The 12,258-nt window shown below is 46.7% G+C and overlaps 1 protein-coding gene across 1 annotated transcript; it reads right to left on the minus strand.

Moving 5' to 3' along the window:
• Positions 1 to 1,200: 1,200 nt before the first annotated feature.
• ubtd2 (ubiquitin domain containing 2) lies at positions 1,201 to 11,100 on the minus strand. The gene is made up of 3 exons (XM_072375269.1): positions 10,936 to 11,100; positions 7,304 to 7,540; positions 1,201 to 2,050 (listed from the first exon to the last, which is right to left on the minus strand). Exons 1-3 carry the CDS (start codon positions 11,003 to 11,005, stop codon positions 1,545 to 1,547), a joined length of 813 nt encoding a protein of 270 aa, XP_072231370.1. The 5' UTR covers positions 11,006 to 11,100; the 3' UTR covers positions 1,201 to 1,544.
• Positions 11,101 to 12,258: the final 1,158 nt, after the last annotated feature.

A 12,258-nucleotide genomic window follows, 5' to 3' on the forward strand; every position in this document is an offset into this window, starting at 1 on the left:
GAGCCTTCAGTTATCAGGCCCCTAAAAGCAGAATGGGAGGCAGAGCCTTCAGTTATCAGGCCCCTAAAAGCAGAATGGGAGGCAGAGCCTTCAGTTATCAGGCCCCTAAAAGCAGAATGGGAGGCCGAGCCTTCAGTTATCAGGCCCCTCTCTTGTGGAATAAGCTGCCAGTAAATGTCCGGGAAGCAGACACCCTTTCCACTTTTAAGATTCGGCTTAAAACTTTCCTTTCTGATAAAGCTGATAGTTAGGGATGTCTCAGGTGAGCCTGAAACATCCCATAGTTAAGCTGCTATAGGCTTAGACTGCTGGGGGACCTCATCTGTCACACCTTTCCTCACTTTGCTCTCTTTTTCCCCCTGTTTAATTTCAAAATTGATTTTATGTACATGTGACATTATTGTGGTTATTAACTTGTGTTTCCCTGTTCCAACAGATATCCTTTGAATGGCGTTATGGTGTTTTTTTGAATTGGCTCCATATGAATTAATTGGATTATGATTACAATGAATTGAATTCCAATTGGCTTGAATTGGACTATATTACTTAAGTGCCTTGAGATGACAATTGTTGTAATCTGGCGCTTTATAAATAAAATTGAATTGAATTGAATTGAAATTGAGATCTGCATAAAGATCGACTCTGCCCTGCTCCGGGGTTTGAGCTTGAGGGAGAAATTCTGGCCACGTTTAGTCCTAAAAGCTCATTGAAACAATCAGACAGAGACCAAAGAATAGAAACAACGACCAATTTTAATTAAAAACATTCTATTTTTAATCAAAATATGCAACTGTGTTCCTGATCTCCAGCCTTTTGCCACGTGAATAAGTGGGGATTGAGTCCTGATCACATGAGCTCCCACAGACACACATTTATTCACTCATTCATACCCAAAGGCTGCGGGTTTATCACATGATTCATTTGATTGTTCAGTGAAGCAGAAAGAAGAGAAGTACTGAATCCAGCAGCAGCTTGGTCCAAACACAGCCTCCCGACTGCAACTTTTAGACTAAATAAAGGAAACACCTGCAGCCAAGCAGCCAAACCAAAGCTTCTTCGCAGCTGTTGGCTCCGGACTGAAGGATTCTTTATTCAATTCACATGTAGTTACAAAAAAATGCCAGAATAACTGATAGGATTGTTGAGTTTTCTCTTTCAGGACCCTGTAGCCTTAACCCACCCCCCCCCCCCCCCCCCCCCCCCCCCCCAGAGCTCACCAAGAGCAGAACTTAATCTGAAACTGAAACACAGGAACATTCAAATCTCAGTGTTGCTAAAAAAAAAAAAAAAAAAAAACACCCTTCATGCCATCTGACAAAGTTCTCCTTTTGTTGTTTGGTTTCCATAGGAACAGTTAAAAAGACTCCAAAAAAGGTCAAAATTTCAACGTGTAAAACCAAGAGGAAGAGTCTTCTCTCAACAGAGTCTTTATGCTCCGGCAGACGGCCACCAAAGGCCTCCTCAGTGAAACCAGCTGAGAGGAATCGCCGTTTCCTCGTCCCTCAGCACCACCGCGGGGCCTGTGGCCCGCCCAGCTTCAGGGGTTAATTCTCCACCGGTGTTGGCTCCTGAGGCAGTGCAGGCCCCCCCTCCACTGGCCCGGAGGCTTCGGGTGCATGTCCTGGTGCGACCACGGCGTCTGGCGGCGGACGCTGGCTGAGGATGACCTGCACCACATAGTCCCGGGAGATGTTGAGCTGGTCCAATCGCAGCCTGTCGGTCAGCGGCCGGCCTGAGAAAAACCAGCGTTGGGTGGCAGCGGGAACTCCCTCCTGACTTTGCAAACGCCGCTTCATCATGCCCACCGTGTCCGTGGAGCGGACCGCCAGCCGAAGGTCGCGGCCTGTGGAGAGCCGGAGCCGGAGCTGGCACTCGCCTCCGGCGCCCGGGTCGCCGGCGCTGCCCGTGGACGGGTCCGCGGCCCCGGAGTCCGGATCCGAGCCGTCGGGGTCGTCCGAGCGCTCCTCGATCATGTTGACGGGGGGAGAGAGGCAGTAGACGGGCAGCTGGTAGCGGTTCCCCAGTTCATCGTAACATTCGGTCAGAGCTCCTAAAGGAAAGGAGAAATGGAGCATCAGCCGAGTCGGTTTGACCCAGTTATCCAAAGCAGATCAGTAAAGAACTGTAAAAGGGAAGTGATTATTTCTCCCAGTTACCTCAGCAGCAAACTACTCGATCTGCTGTAATAACCACGTCTATTTTAAGCTTTCATCTCATTTCACCCACACACTGGAAGCTATAAACCATCATCACCTAAAACAGCTGATAACTCCCAGCAGAGACTTTATGTTAACTTCACCAGTTAAAACGTTATTTAGTTAGTTTTTAGAAAGTTCGGCTCATACTTTTCCCTTTTAGCAAAGCAAATGAATGAGAAATGAGTCCAGGCCTGGGAGCAGAGGCACGAGAGTGAAAGCCGGAGAAAGGGAAATTAAATGCGTGGTGCTGCTGCAGAATGAGAAGAAAAACTTCACCAGAGACGAAATGACTGAAAGGTTAATGATGAGGGAGAGTAAGCGGTTATTTTATGCTGGTGGGGGACCCCCAGGGGTCCTCCAGGGGATTTCAGAGACCTCAGAACAACCTAATGTCAGGTAAGTTTTGCCCGTGTTTCTACTGGAGGTAAAGGAGATGAGTCACCCGACGCCCACAGGATGCAGCCGCCGTGGTCAAGCTGAGGATTCGAGTAACACCGAGCCCAAGGAAACTTCTGCAGAGGTCATTGTGGGTTTGGTGGTGGGGGGGGGCAGCTCAGCTTACTCTGCTTCTGAACAAGGTGGTGTCATTTCACCAGAAACCAGCAAACATCCATCATCTTAACCCAGTAACAATCTTATTGGGAAGCAGAGCTGCTCAACAGCAGCAAAGAAAAAGCTTCATGCTGGAAACCTTCATCCCATGCAGCCGAATACTCTTCTGTCACATCAACAGTTTAACAATAAGTCGTCTGAGGGCCTGTGAACTAAAGGACAGTTACCCTCATCTGATGCAACACCTCAAACCGCACTCTGCAGCGCTCCTTAAGTCCCCTGAATGCATCAGATTACTTTCATAATCATATTATATTATATAAGCTAACTGTGCTTCAGGGAAAACACAAGAACTAGACTTGGATGTGAATCTTTACGCCCCCCCCCCCCTCGGTGTGATCTGTCAACGCCATGACGGGGTTCCCATTCATAGTTAAAAACCTCTATAAAGACTTCCCAATATGCGTAAAGCTCCAGCCTCAGCTGTGCTCTGTGTTCAGTGGCCACACATTAAGCTAACGTGCTTAGCGTTAGCACGTTAGCTTAATGTTAGCATACAGAGTCTTTCTGTCCTTGCATAAGCCGTCGACTGGAAAGAATTTCAAATCACAGAAGTCAAAAGACCAAACCGGCACAGGACACTGAACAATCTGAAGCAAATCCTGGGATTTACGATGCAAAACCAGAGGAGCGCGATGCTCTCGGTGGCAGGGATGGCACGGGTTTGCCTGCAGAACTGGCTGAGTGAAACAGTACGAGAAGACGCTCCAAACTTTGAGATTTCCCAGAAAACCTCAGCTTTCCTCGGCCTGCTGTGACCCCGCACCACCTCTCTGCTGTTTCCAGGAAGACGAGCACACTCTGCTGCGATGTGCGCATGTGGAGGGCGACTGCAGCCTCCTGAACATCTCTGCTGTTCATGTGCGAAAACGCCCAGAGAAACAGTGATGTCAGCTTTGGGGAATCCACAGCTGCAGCCCAGCAGGGTCCGATCTGGCCCAGCCAAACTGCAGAAACAGGGCTAAATGCTGAGTATTCTTCAGGAAAGGCCTGTCACTGGTACCTGATGTACCTTAACCCTCCTGCAGCCACATCTGTGAGACCATCAAACATCTGGGGGGAAAGAGAAAGGCACCCAGCCAGGCTCAGAAATTACGTAACTGACCCAGAAAAGAAATGACGAGCCACCTGTGCAGTTATTTGATGCCCACAGCACCGTGATGCTGTGCCAGGATTGTACACCAAGGTGCTTATATGGTTCTAAGTTGATCATTTCGTCTTGTTTTCACAGACTGAGCAGAGGGGGGCTGGTCTTTTCTCCTTTTCTCCACAACAGCATGCAGCTAACCTACTGACTGAGATGTGTCCTTTGCTGTGAGACTGTGAGAAACGCCGCTGCTTTGGAAGATCACAGTGAAAGTACAGCCAAATTCCTGCCTTACAGTGGCTTCCCGGGCGGTTCTGTCAGATGACGCTGTGGTTAAACGTTTATTAGGGCGGCGCAGAGGCGTCTCAATGGGCTGATTTTCAGCTGACCTGACAGGAGAAACCGAAAAGCATGCGAGTGAGAGCAGCTTTGTTGGGAGTTTAGAAAAAGACTGAAGCTGCACAGAGCAGCGAGGCTCATTCGGGTCGGGCTGAGCGCATACAGCTTTGACTCAGAGGCTTGATTTCATTAGATTGTGGTCAAACTGACATGTTTACGTTCATTTTAAGAGTCTTGTTTTGGTCGGGCGAGCACAATAATTTAAACTAATTTAATTTAAACAGTACTGTGCAAAAATGCTGGAATTAATGGGAAAATATTCAACATGGCGGCTGCTAAGTCGTGGGATTGGCAGGATAACGAACATTAAAGGCAGCTGGTTCCACAAGACATTCCCAAAGCAAAGCCTGAAAGCATATAAAAGTCTAGATGCCGGGTCACGCTTCAAGGAGGGCGGCGTCAGCAAAATGAAGGCGGTAAAGACCACGATGGACATTCTGCTTGCATACAAACACAAACAGAAGCTCATTTTCTATGTGAAAAGCCGCTGGCGCAGATGTTGGGAAGTGTCAGAAGTACGAGGAGAATCCACTCCAGCAGCACTGATTAGAAACCAGTGAGCAAAAACCACAGAAATCGACTGAAAATCGACCTTTAGGTCCAGGAGGAGTGCACGAGGAGTGCACGAGGAGTGCACGTGCACTGCGGACAAGCGCTGTCCGTTAATGCTCAGGAGGGTGTGCTCTGTTTGGGATACTTCTGAGTGATTACTTCATTTAGTCCCACTTCCAGGGGACCAGGAAGACGCTCCTTTCCATTTATTATTCATCGATCCTTCCATCCTGTGCTTCCTGAAGTCTAATCTCTTAAATGTGCTCTTGATCTGCTTTTAACTGCAGTCTGAGTGACGCAGAGGTTTATAATCTGCTCCCTTTTCTCTGAAATGTCAATAACAGTGAGAAGGAGTGGGCAGAAGCCACCCCCCAAAGCAGAAATCAACAGCTACGCTAAGCCTAGGCTAACTTTAGGTCCCATTTATTGTACTCCAGCATCAGAAAATAAAAGAGATTTTCTGGGGAAGCTTTACAAGGTTCTTTAGACCCACTTTTAAAGTAACCGTGGCCCCAGGCGCCACTGTCACATGATCTGCCCGCACCCTGGAAGCTATTAAAGGCAGAACTTTTGACCAGTTACAGCAGGAGAAGCGTGCAGTGATGCTGGGCTGAGCCGTCTCTGTTTGGGGAGTAGAAGAAACAGCAGAGACAGAAACAGCAGAAACAGAAACAGCAGAGACAGAAACAGCAGAGACAGAAACAGCAGAGACAGAAACAGCAGAGACAGAAACAGCAGAGACAGAAACAGCAGAGACAGCAGAGACAGAAACATCAGAGACAGAAACAGCAGAGACAGAAACAGCAGAAACAGAAACAGCAGAGACAGAAACAGCAGAGACAGAAACAGCAGAGACAGAAACAGCAGAGACAGAAACAGCAGAGACAGCAGAGACAGAAACATCAGAGACAGAAACAGCAGAGACAGAAACAGCAGAGACAGAAACAGCAGAGACAGAAACAGCAGAAACAGCAGAGACAGAAACAGCAGAGACAGAAACAGCAGAAACAGCAGAGACAGAAACAGCAGAGACAGAAACAGCAGAGACAGAAACAGCAGAGACAGAAACAGCAGAAACAGCAGAAACAGAAACAGCAGAAACAGCAGAGACAGAAACAGCAGAGACAGAAACAGCAGAGACAGAAACAGCAGAGACAGAAACAGCAGAAACAGCAGAGACAGAAACAGCAGAAACAGCAGAGACAGAAACAGCAGAAACAGCAGAGACAGAAACAGCAGAGACAGAAACAGCAGAGACAGAAACAGCAGAGACAGAAACAGCAGAGACAGAAACAGCAGAGACAGAAACAGCAGAAACAGAAACAGCAGAGACAGAAACAGCAGAGACAGAAACAGCAGAGACAGAAACAGCAGAGACAGAAACAGCAGAGACAGCAGAGACAGAAACATCAGAGACAGAAACAGCAGAGACAGAAACAGCAGAGACAGAAACAGCAGAGACAGAAACAGCAGAAACAGCAGAGACAGAAACAGCAGAGACAGAAACAGCAGAAACAGCAGAGACAGAAACAGCAGAGACAGAAACAGCAGAGACAGAAACAGCAGAGACAGAAACAGCAGAAACAGCAGAAACAGAAACAGCAGAAACAGCAGAGACAGAAACAGCAGAGACAGAAACAGCAGAGACAGAAACAGCAGAGACAGAAACAGCAGAAACAGCAGAGACAGAAACAGCAGAAACAGCAGAGACAGAAACAGCAGAAACAGCAGAGACAGAAACAGCAGAAACAGCAGAGACAGAAACAGCAGAAACAGCAGAGACAGAAACAGCAGAGACAGAAACAGCAGAGACAGAAACAGCAGAGACAGAAACAGCAGAAACAGAAACAGCAGAAACAGAAACAGCAGAGACAGAAACAGCAGAGACAGAAACAGCAGAGACAGAAACAGCAGAGACAGAAACAGCAGAGACAGAAACAGCAGAAACAGAAACAGCAGAGACAGAAACAGCAGAGACAGAAACAGCAGAGACAGAAACAGCAGAGACAGAAACAGCAGAGACAGAAACAGCAGAGACAGAAACAGCAGAGACAGAAACAGCAGAAACAGAAACAGCAGAGACAGAGACAGCAGAGACAGAAACAGCAGAGACAGAAACAGCAGAGACAGAAACAGCAGAGACAGAAACAGCAGAAACAGAAACAGCAGAGACAGAAACAGCAGAGACAGAAACAGCAGAGACAGAAACAGCAGAGACAGAAACAGCAGAGACAGAAACAGCAGAGACAGAAACAGCAGAGACAGAAACAGCAGAGACAGAAACAGCAGAGACAGAAACAGCAGAGACAGAAACAGCAGAAACAGCAGAGACAGAAACAGCAGAGACAGAAACAGCAGAAACAGCAGAGACAGAAACAGCAGAGACAGAAACAGCAGAAACAGCAGAAACAGAAACAGCAGAGACAGAAACAGCAGAGACAGCAGAGACAGTTACCATGAGGCAGTGTGATGCTGGCCCCGTCCAGGATGGCCTGAGCCAGGAGGTGGTCATTGCTCTCAAATGCGCTGGCTGCAGCCCGCAGCGCATCCCAGATCTCCTTTCGGCCCTCGAACGCTGGCGCCGTATCCCAGAATTCATCTCTCTTGCTGCGCAGCTGGCCCTCGGTCATCGGGTAGTCACTTTTCCATTTAGGCCGCTCTCTCTTCAGGGGCTGGTTACGCCCAAGAGCCACTGGAAGGGAGGACAAGAGAGGGATGTGAAGGGTACAAGAGGAGAGGAAGAGGGGAGGGTGGAGGAAGAAAATGAGGGAGGTTGGAGTGAATGACAGAGAAAAAAGAACGGGATCGATTAGCAACAGTAAGAAAATACAGGAGGAATTACCAAGATGACGAAAGAAGAAAGAGGATAGAAATGAGATCAGGAGAGAATAATTATTTAAAGACTTAATATTGATGTGAAGCAAAGCGTCTGCTGAAAAAGCAGAAGAAACGGATGAAACACGGCACCGTTCACCAGTAAATGACACGGAGCTGCACACCTCGGGCCGCTCGGGTTTCTGTTATTAAACCCAGTTAAAAGGTTGGGGGGGGGGGGCTCCATCTGCAGCAGAGTGGCTGATGAACAACACCATCTGGATCACCTCTGAAGGGGAAGGCAGTGTGTCCAGGTGTTGAGTCGCACCGACTGCTGCTCCACATGTGATCACATGGCACAGACCGATCAGATCAGATCAGATCAGATCAGAAAAGATCAGATAAGATAAGATCAGAAAAGATCAGATAAGATCAGAAAAGATCAGAAAAGATCAGATCAGATCAGATCAGATCAGATCAGATCAGATCAGAAAAGATCAGATCAGATCAGAAAAGATCAGATAAGATCAGATAAGATCAGAAAAGATCAGAAAAGATCAGATCAGAAAAGATCAGATCAGAAAAGATCAGAAAAGATCAGATCAGAAAAGATCAGAAAAGATCAGATAAGATCAGAAAAGATCAGAAAAGATCAGATCAGATAAGATCAGATCAGAAAAGATCAGATCAGATCAGATCAGATCAGATCAGATCAGATCAGAAAAGATCAGATCAGATCAGAAAAGATCAGAAAAGATCAGATCAGAAAAGATCAGATAAGATCCGAAAAGATCAGATCAGATAAGATCAGAAAAGATCAGATCAGATCAGATCAGAAAAGATCAGAAAAGATAAGATAAGATCAGATCAGATCAGATCAGAAAAGATAAGATAAGATAAGATAAGATCAGATCAGATCAGATCAGAAAAGATCAGAAAAGATCAGATAAGATCCGAAAAGATCAGATAAGATCCGAAAAGATCAGATCAGAAAAGATCCGAAAAGATCAGATCAGATCAGATCAGATAAGATAAGATCAGATCAGAAAAGATCCGAAAAGATCAGATCAGATCAGATAAGATCAGAAAAGATCAGAAAAGATCAGATCCGAAAAGATCCGAAAAGATCAGACCAGATCAGAAAAGATCAGAAAAGATCAGAAGAAATCTAGAAGTCTATCAACATCAAGACTAGCTTCTAGATTTGTTTCCAAGACATCTAGAAAATTTAAAAAAGAAGTCTAGAAAGAAATCTAGAAGTCTATCGCTGTCAAGACCTGCTTCTAGATTTCTTTCTAGATATTTAGAAAAGAAGTCTAGAAGTCAATCAATGCTTAGACTTGCTTCTAGATTTCTTTCCAAGACATCTAGAAATATAGAAGTATATATGTTCATGCCTTCAGCCAACGCTTTACAGAAAATAAATAAGCTCGTTTCCATCCAATAAGGCCCGACGAGCCTTTAAGTGCAGCTCAAGGGAAGAAGGAAGAGTTGCTGGAGCAGGCAGAAATGACTGGATTTATGTGATCCCACAAAGCATTTGTGAAGGGATCTGCTGGCTCATGCTGGACTTGATCACTTCACACGTTTTCAGCTTAAAAATGTCCCGTTTTAACCATTTATTCCTCATTTTCAGCCTGAATTCTCTTAGCAGGACAGGTGAAACATGGACCTGTTCCTTTTTTTTTTCTTAAATCCATCTTATAATTCAGACATTTCAAACTGCACCGTCATCAGTCGAGGCGGATTGGCAGCGCTCCACGACACCCTTTTTCTCTTACTTAAAGCATTCTTGGCTAACGTCTTTGCTTTGGTTGCCAAGCGCCTCGGCAACAATGTCGGCACGTTCTGGTTCTACGGCCGATGAAGATGGAAAACCCATTAAGTCGGATGAGGCAATTTATTGGATCTGCAGTGGAAAAGAAAAAAAAACAGCCTAAAAGTGACATAAAATGGTCAGAAAGTTGCTTCAAACCATTTTTATCAAACGGCTCTTTAGCATGAGCCTAATTCTCAGGCCGTCCTTGGGCAACCCTTCAGGATTTATCTAGGCCACAACTACATTATTGTCCCACTTAGACCCGGAAAACCTGACATCTGCTGCACCAGAACATAAATGCAGATGTGTTCAGGTCCAACCAAGGTGTCAAATAACAGCTGCTTGGCTGCATTTGAACGGCGGACGGCCCGCAGCTACCCAAACCACTGATTCTGAATGCATCTGGTTGAGCAAAAGGGTTGGGATAGGCAAAGGTTCTGATGTAGAGACAAACAGGAAATCACACTTATCTCAGCATCTATGAGCCCCCCTCCCAGCCTGCAATTAAAATAACTCGGTGGCCAGCAGCGGATCCCCTCCCCAGAACGGACCAACCAGCAAACTACACCACAAAGTTGCCTTCCACGCTCCAGGAGCCTTCTGCTGAGGATGCACAGTCCATCCAGGCGCCCTGATGCGCGCCTCAGCCCTGCCGGCACGCTCTCTGGGAGCCATCACAGCAATCCTGCACATTTTGCACATTTAACGAAGTTTCAACAAGCCATCCTGGATCCAGCAGCGGCCCATCAGCAGAAAAAAACACCTTTTCTTCATGCATTTTTCATGCAAAAGTCACAGTGTGTCACAGCCTCAGTCACCAGGATGTAAAGTCACCCAAAACAGCGTTTCTGCAGCGTTGCGTGCACGCTCAGCGGTGCCTGCTCTGACCACAGGCCTCGTTCACAGCATGTAAACGCAGCCAACTATTAAAAGCACACACTTCCTCCACCGAGCTGTTGTGACACCTCCTCTCCTGCACTTTCCAGCACAAAACACGCTGCCAAACGTGTGCAAAGGTTGCTGAAAACAGCCACAGCTACAGGGGCCGTAAATGCAGCACGCATCCGCGGCTAATAGCGGGCTGAAGTTCGGCAGAGTCATTCAAATCCCTCCTGAGCGGTGCCACTCATGCCCGTGACCCATATTTGTTGTGCACGGAGCTAGCAAGCTAAGCAGCTAGGCTTTAGCCGGCTAGCTCAGTCAACATCAAAGAACAAAGAGACACAACGTAGCGCAGTAAATGTTCTCCGGTGTGCCGGGGAGCGCGCAGCGGAGCCGGCGCCGCTCGCCTCCCGGGCGGCCGTGTGGCATCAGGCACCGGGAGGTCCGCTCCGGCCATCTGCGGCTCCGTCTGGCTCCGGTACTGAGGAAGGCAAGAAGACCTCCAGCCAGGAAAACATGCAGAAAAACCTGGAGGAAGCCCTTGAAACAGCAGAATAAAGCCCGTAAGTTACCTCCTGTGCCGTCCGAGTTCTCGTTCAAGCTGCCGGAAGAGTCGTGGTGGCTCCCGACACAGCCACCCATGGATATCAGCAGAGCAGCCCGGGTTAGGAAGCTCACCCCCCGGCCCACAGCTAGAGCTACATCCACTAACTCTCTCTCGGTTTTCTCCCCCCCTCCCCCCTTTTTCTTTCCTTCCTCTCACGCGTCCTTTCCTTTTCCCTCGTTTCCTTCCATCTTACCTCTCCTCCTTCCCCACCCCCCCCTCCTCCCAGCGTTTATGGGGCACAGCAGGCGGCGTGTTCCTCATCTGCGGGGAAGGTGGAGAGGAAAGAAAATGGTTCAGCATCGTTTCAAGGTGAGGAATGAAGGCAACAAAGGAGAAGATGCCGGCTGCTCGGGGGCACTAAGTGTTTTCTTGGCACAGATCTGTAGTGATGATGACATTTTGACGCATCTGATGTCATGATGCTTCTTATGAGCAGCTGTTTGCTGTCCTGATGAAGAACCATCAGAATACTCCCTAATGCACCCTTGAAACTTCCCACTCCGCCTCAGCAAACGATGGATGTTTGTGGTCAAATCAGGACGAAACTCCCAGTTCTGAAAAAGTAGATTTTTCAACGCATTGCATTGCTGTTGAATCCCATAAAACACGGAAGTGAGACACTTTCCCCGGCGCCTTCTGTGCGTGATCGAGCTGGAACCTTGAAGGTGGATTTCCAGAGGTGTTCCTCAGAGATTCAGTGGCAGAATAAAGTCTATTTTTAAAGATCACAGGCATCCAGTATTGATTTGGGGCTGCGTTCAATGACGACCTTGCAGATTTCCGAGTCTTTGCTCATTGCGTCTCAGAGACTTTGCCTCTTTAAGGTGCTCTTTTCAAGCCCAGCCATGTCGGTGAGCTGTTGCCAGTTAACCACATATCATTTTTAACATGTTCCTCCAGGTGTTCCGTTGTAGTAAAAGCATTTTTACGGCATTTTGTCGCCCCAGTTCCAACTTTTTTTAGTTGGTTTAAAATGAGCGAATAGTTGCTGATGCTTTGCTGCCATTGAAGTGTTCTTGTATTTTATTGTAAATACATAGTGTTTTATTGTAAATACATTGTATTTTATTGTAAATACTTTGTGTTTTATGGTAAATGCATTGTATTTTATTGTAAATACATTGTGTTTTATGGTAAATACATTGTGTTTTATTGTAAATGCATTGTATTTTATTGTAAATACATTGTTTTATTGTAAATACATTGTGTTTTATTGTAAATGCATTGTGTTTTATTGTAAATACATTGTGTTTTATGGTAAATACATTGTGTTTTATTGTAAATACAT

Source organism: Leuresthes tenuis, unplaced genomic scaffold (genome assembly GCF_036924035.1).
Source record: "Leuresthes tenuis unplaced genomic scaffold, fLeuTen1.0.hap1 SCAF_21, whole genome shotgun sequence".
Taxonomy (NCBI): Eukaryota; Metazoa; Chordata; class Actinopteri; order Atheriniformes; family Atherinopsidae; genus Leuresthes; species Leuresthes tenuis.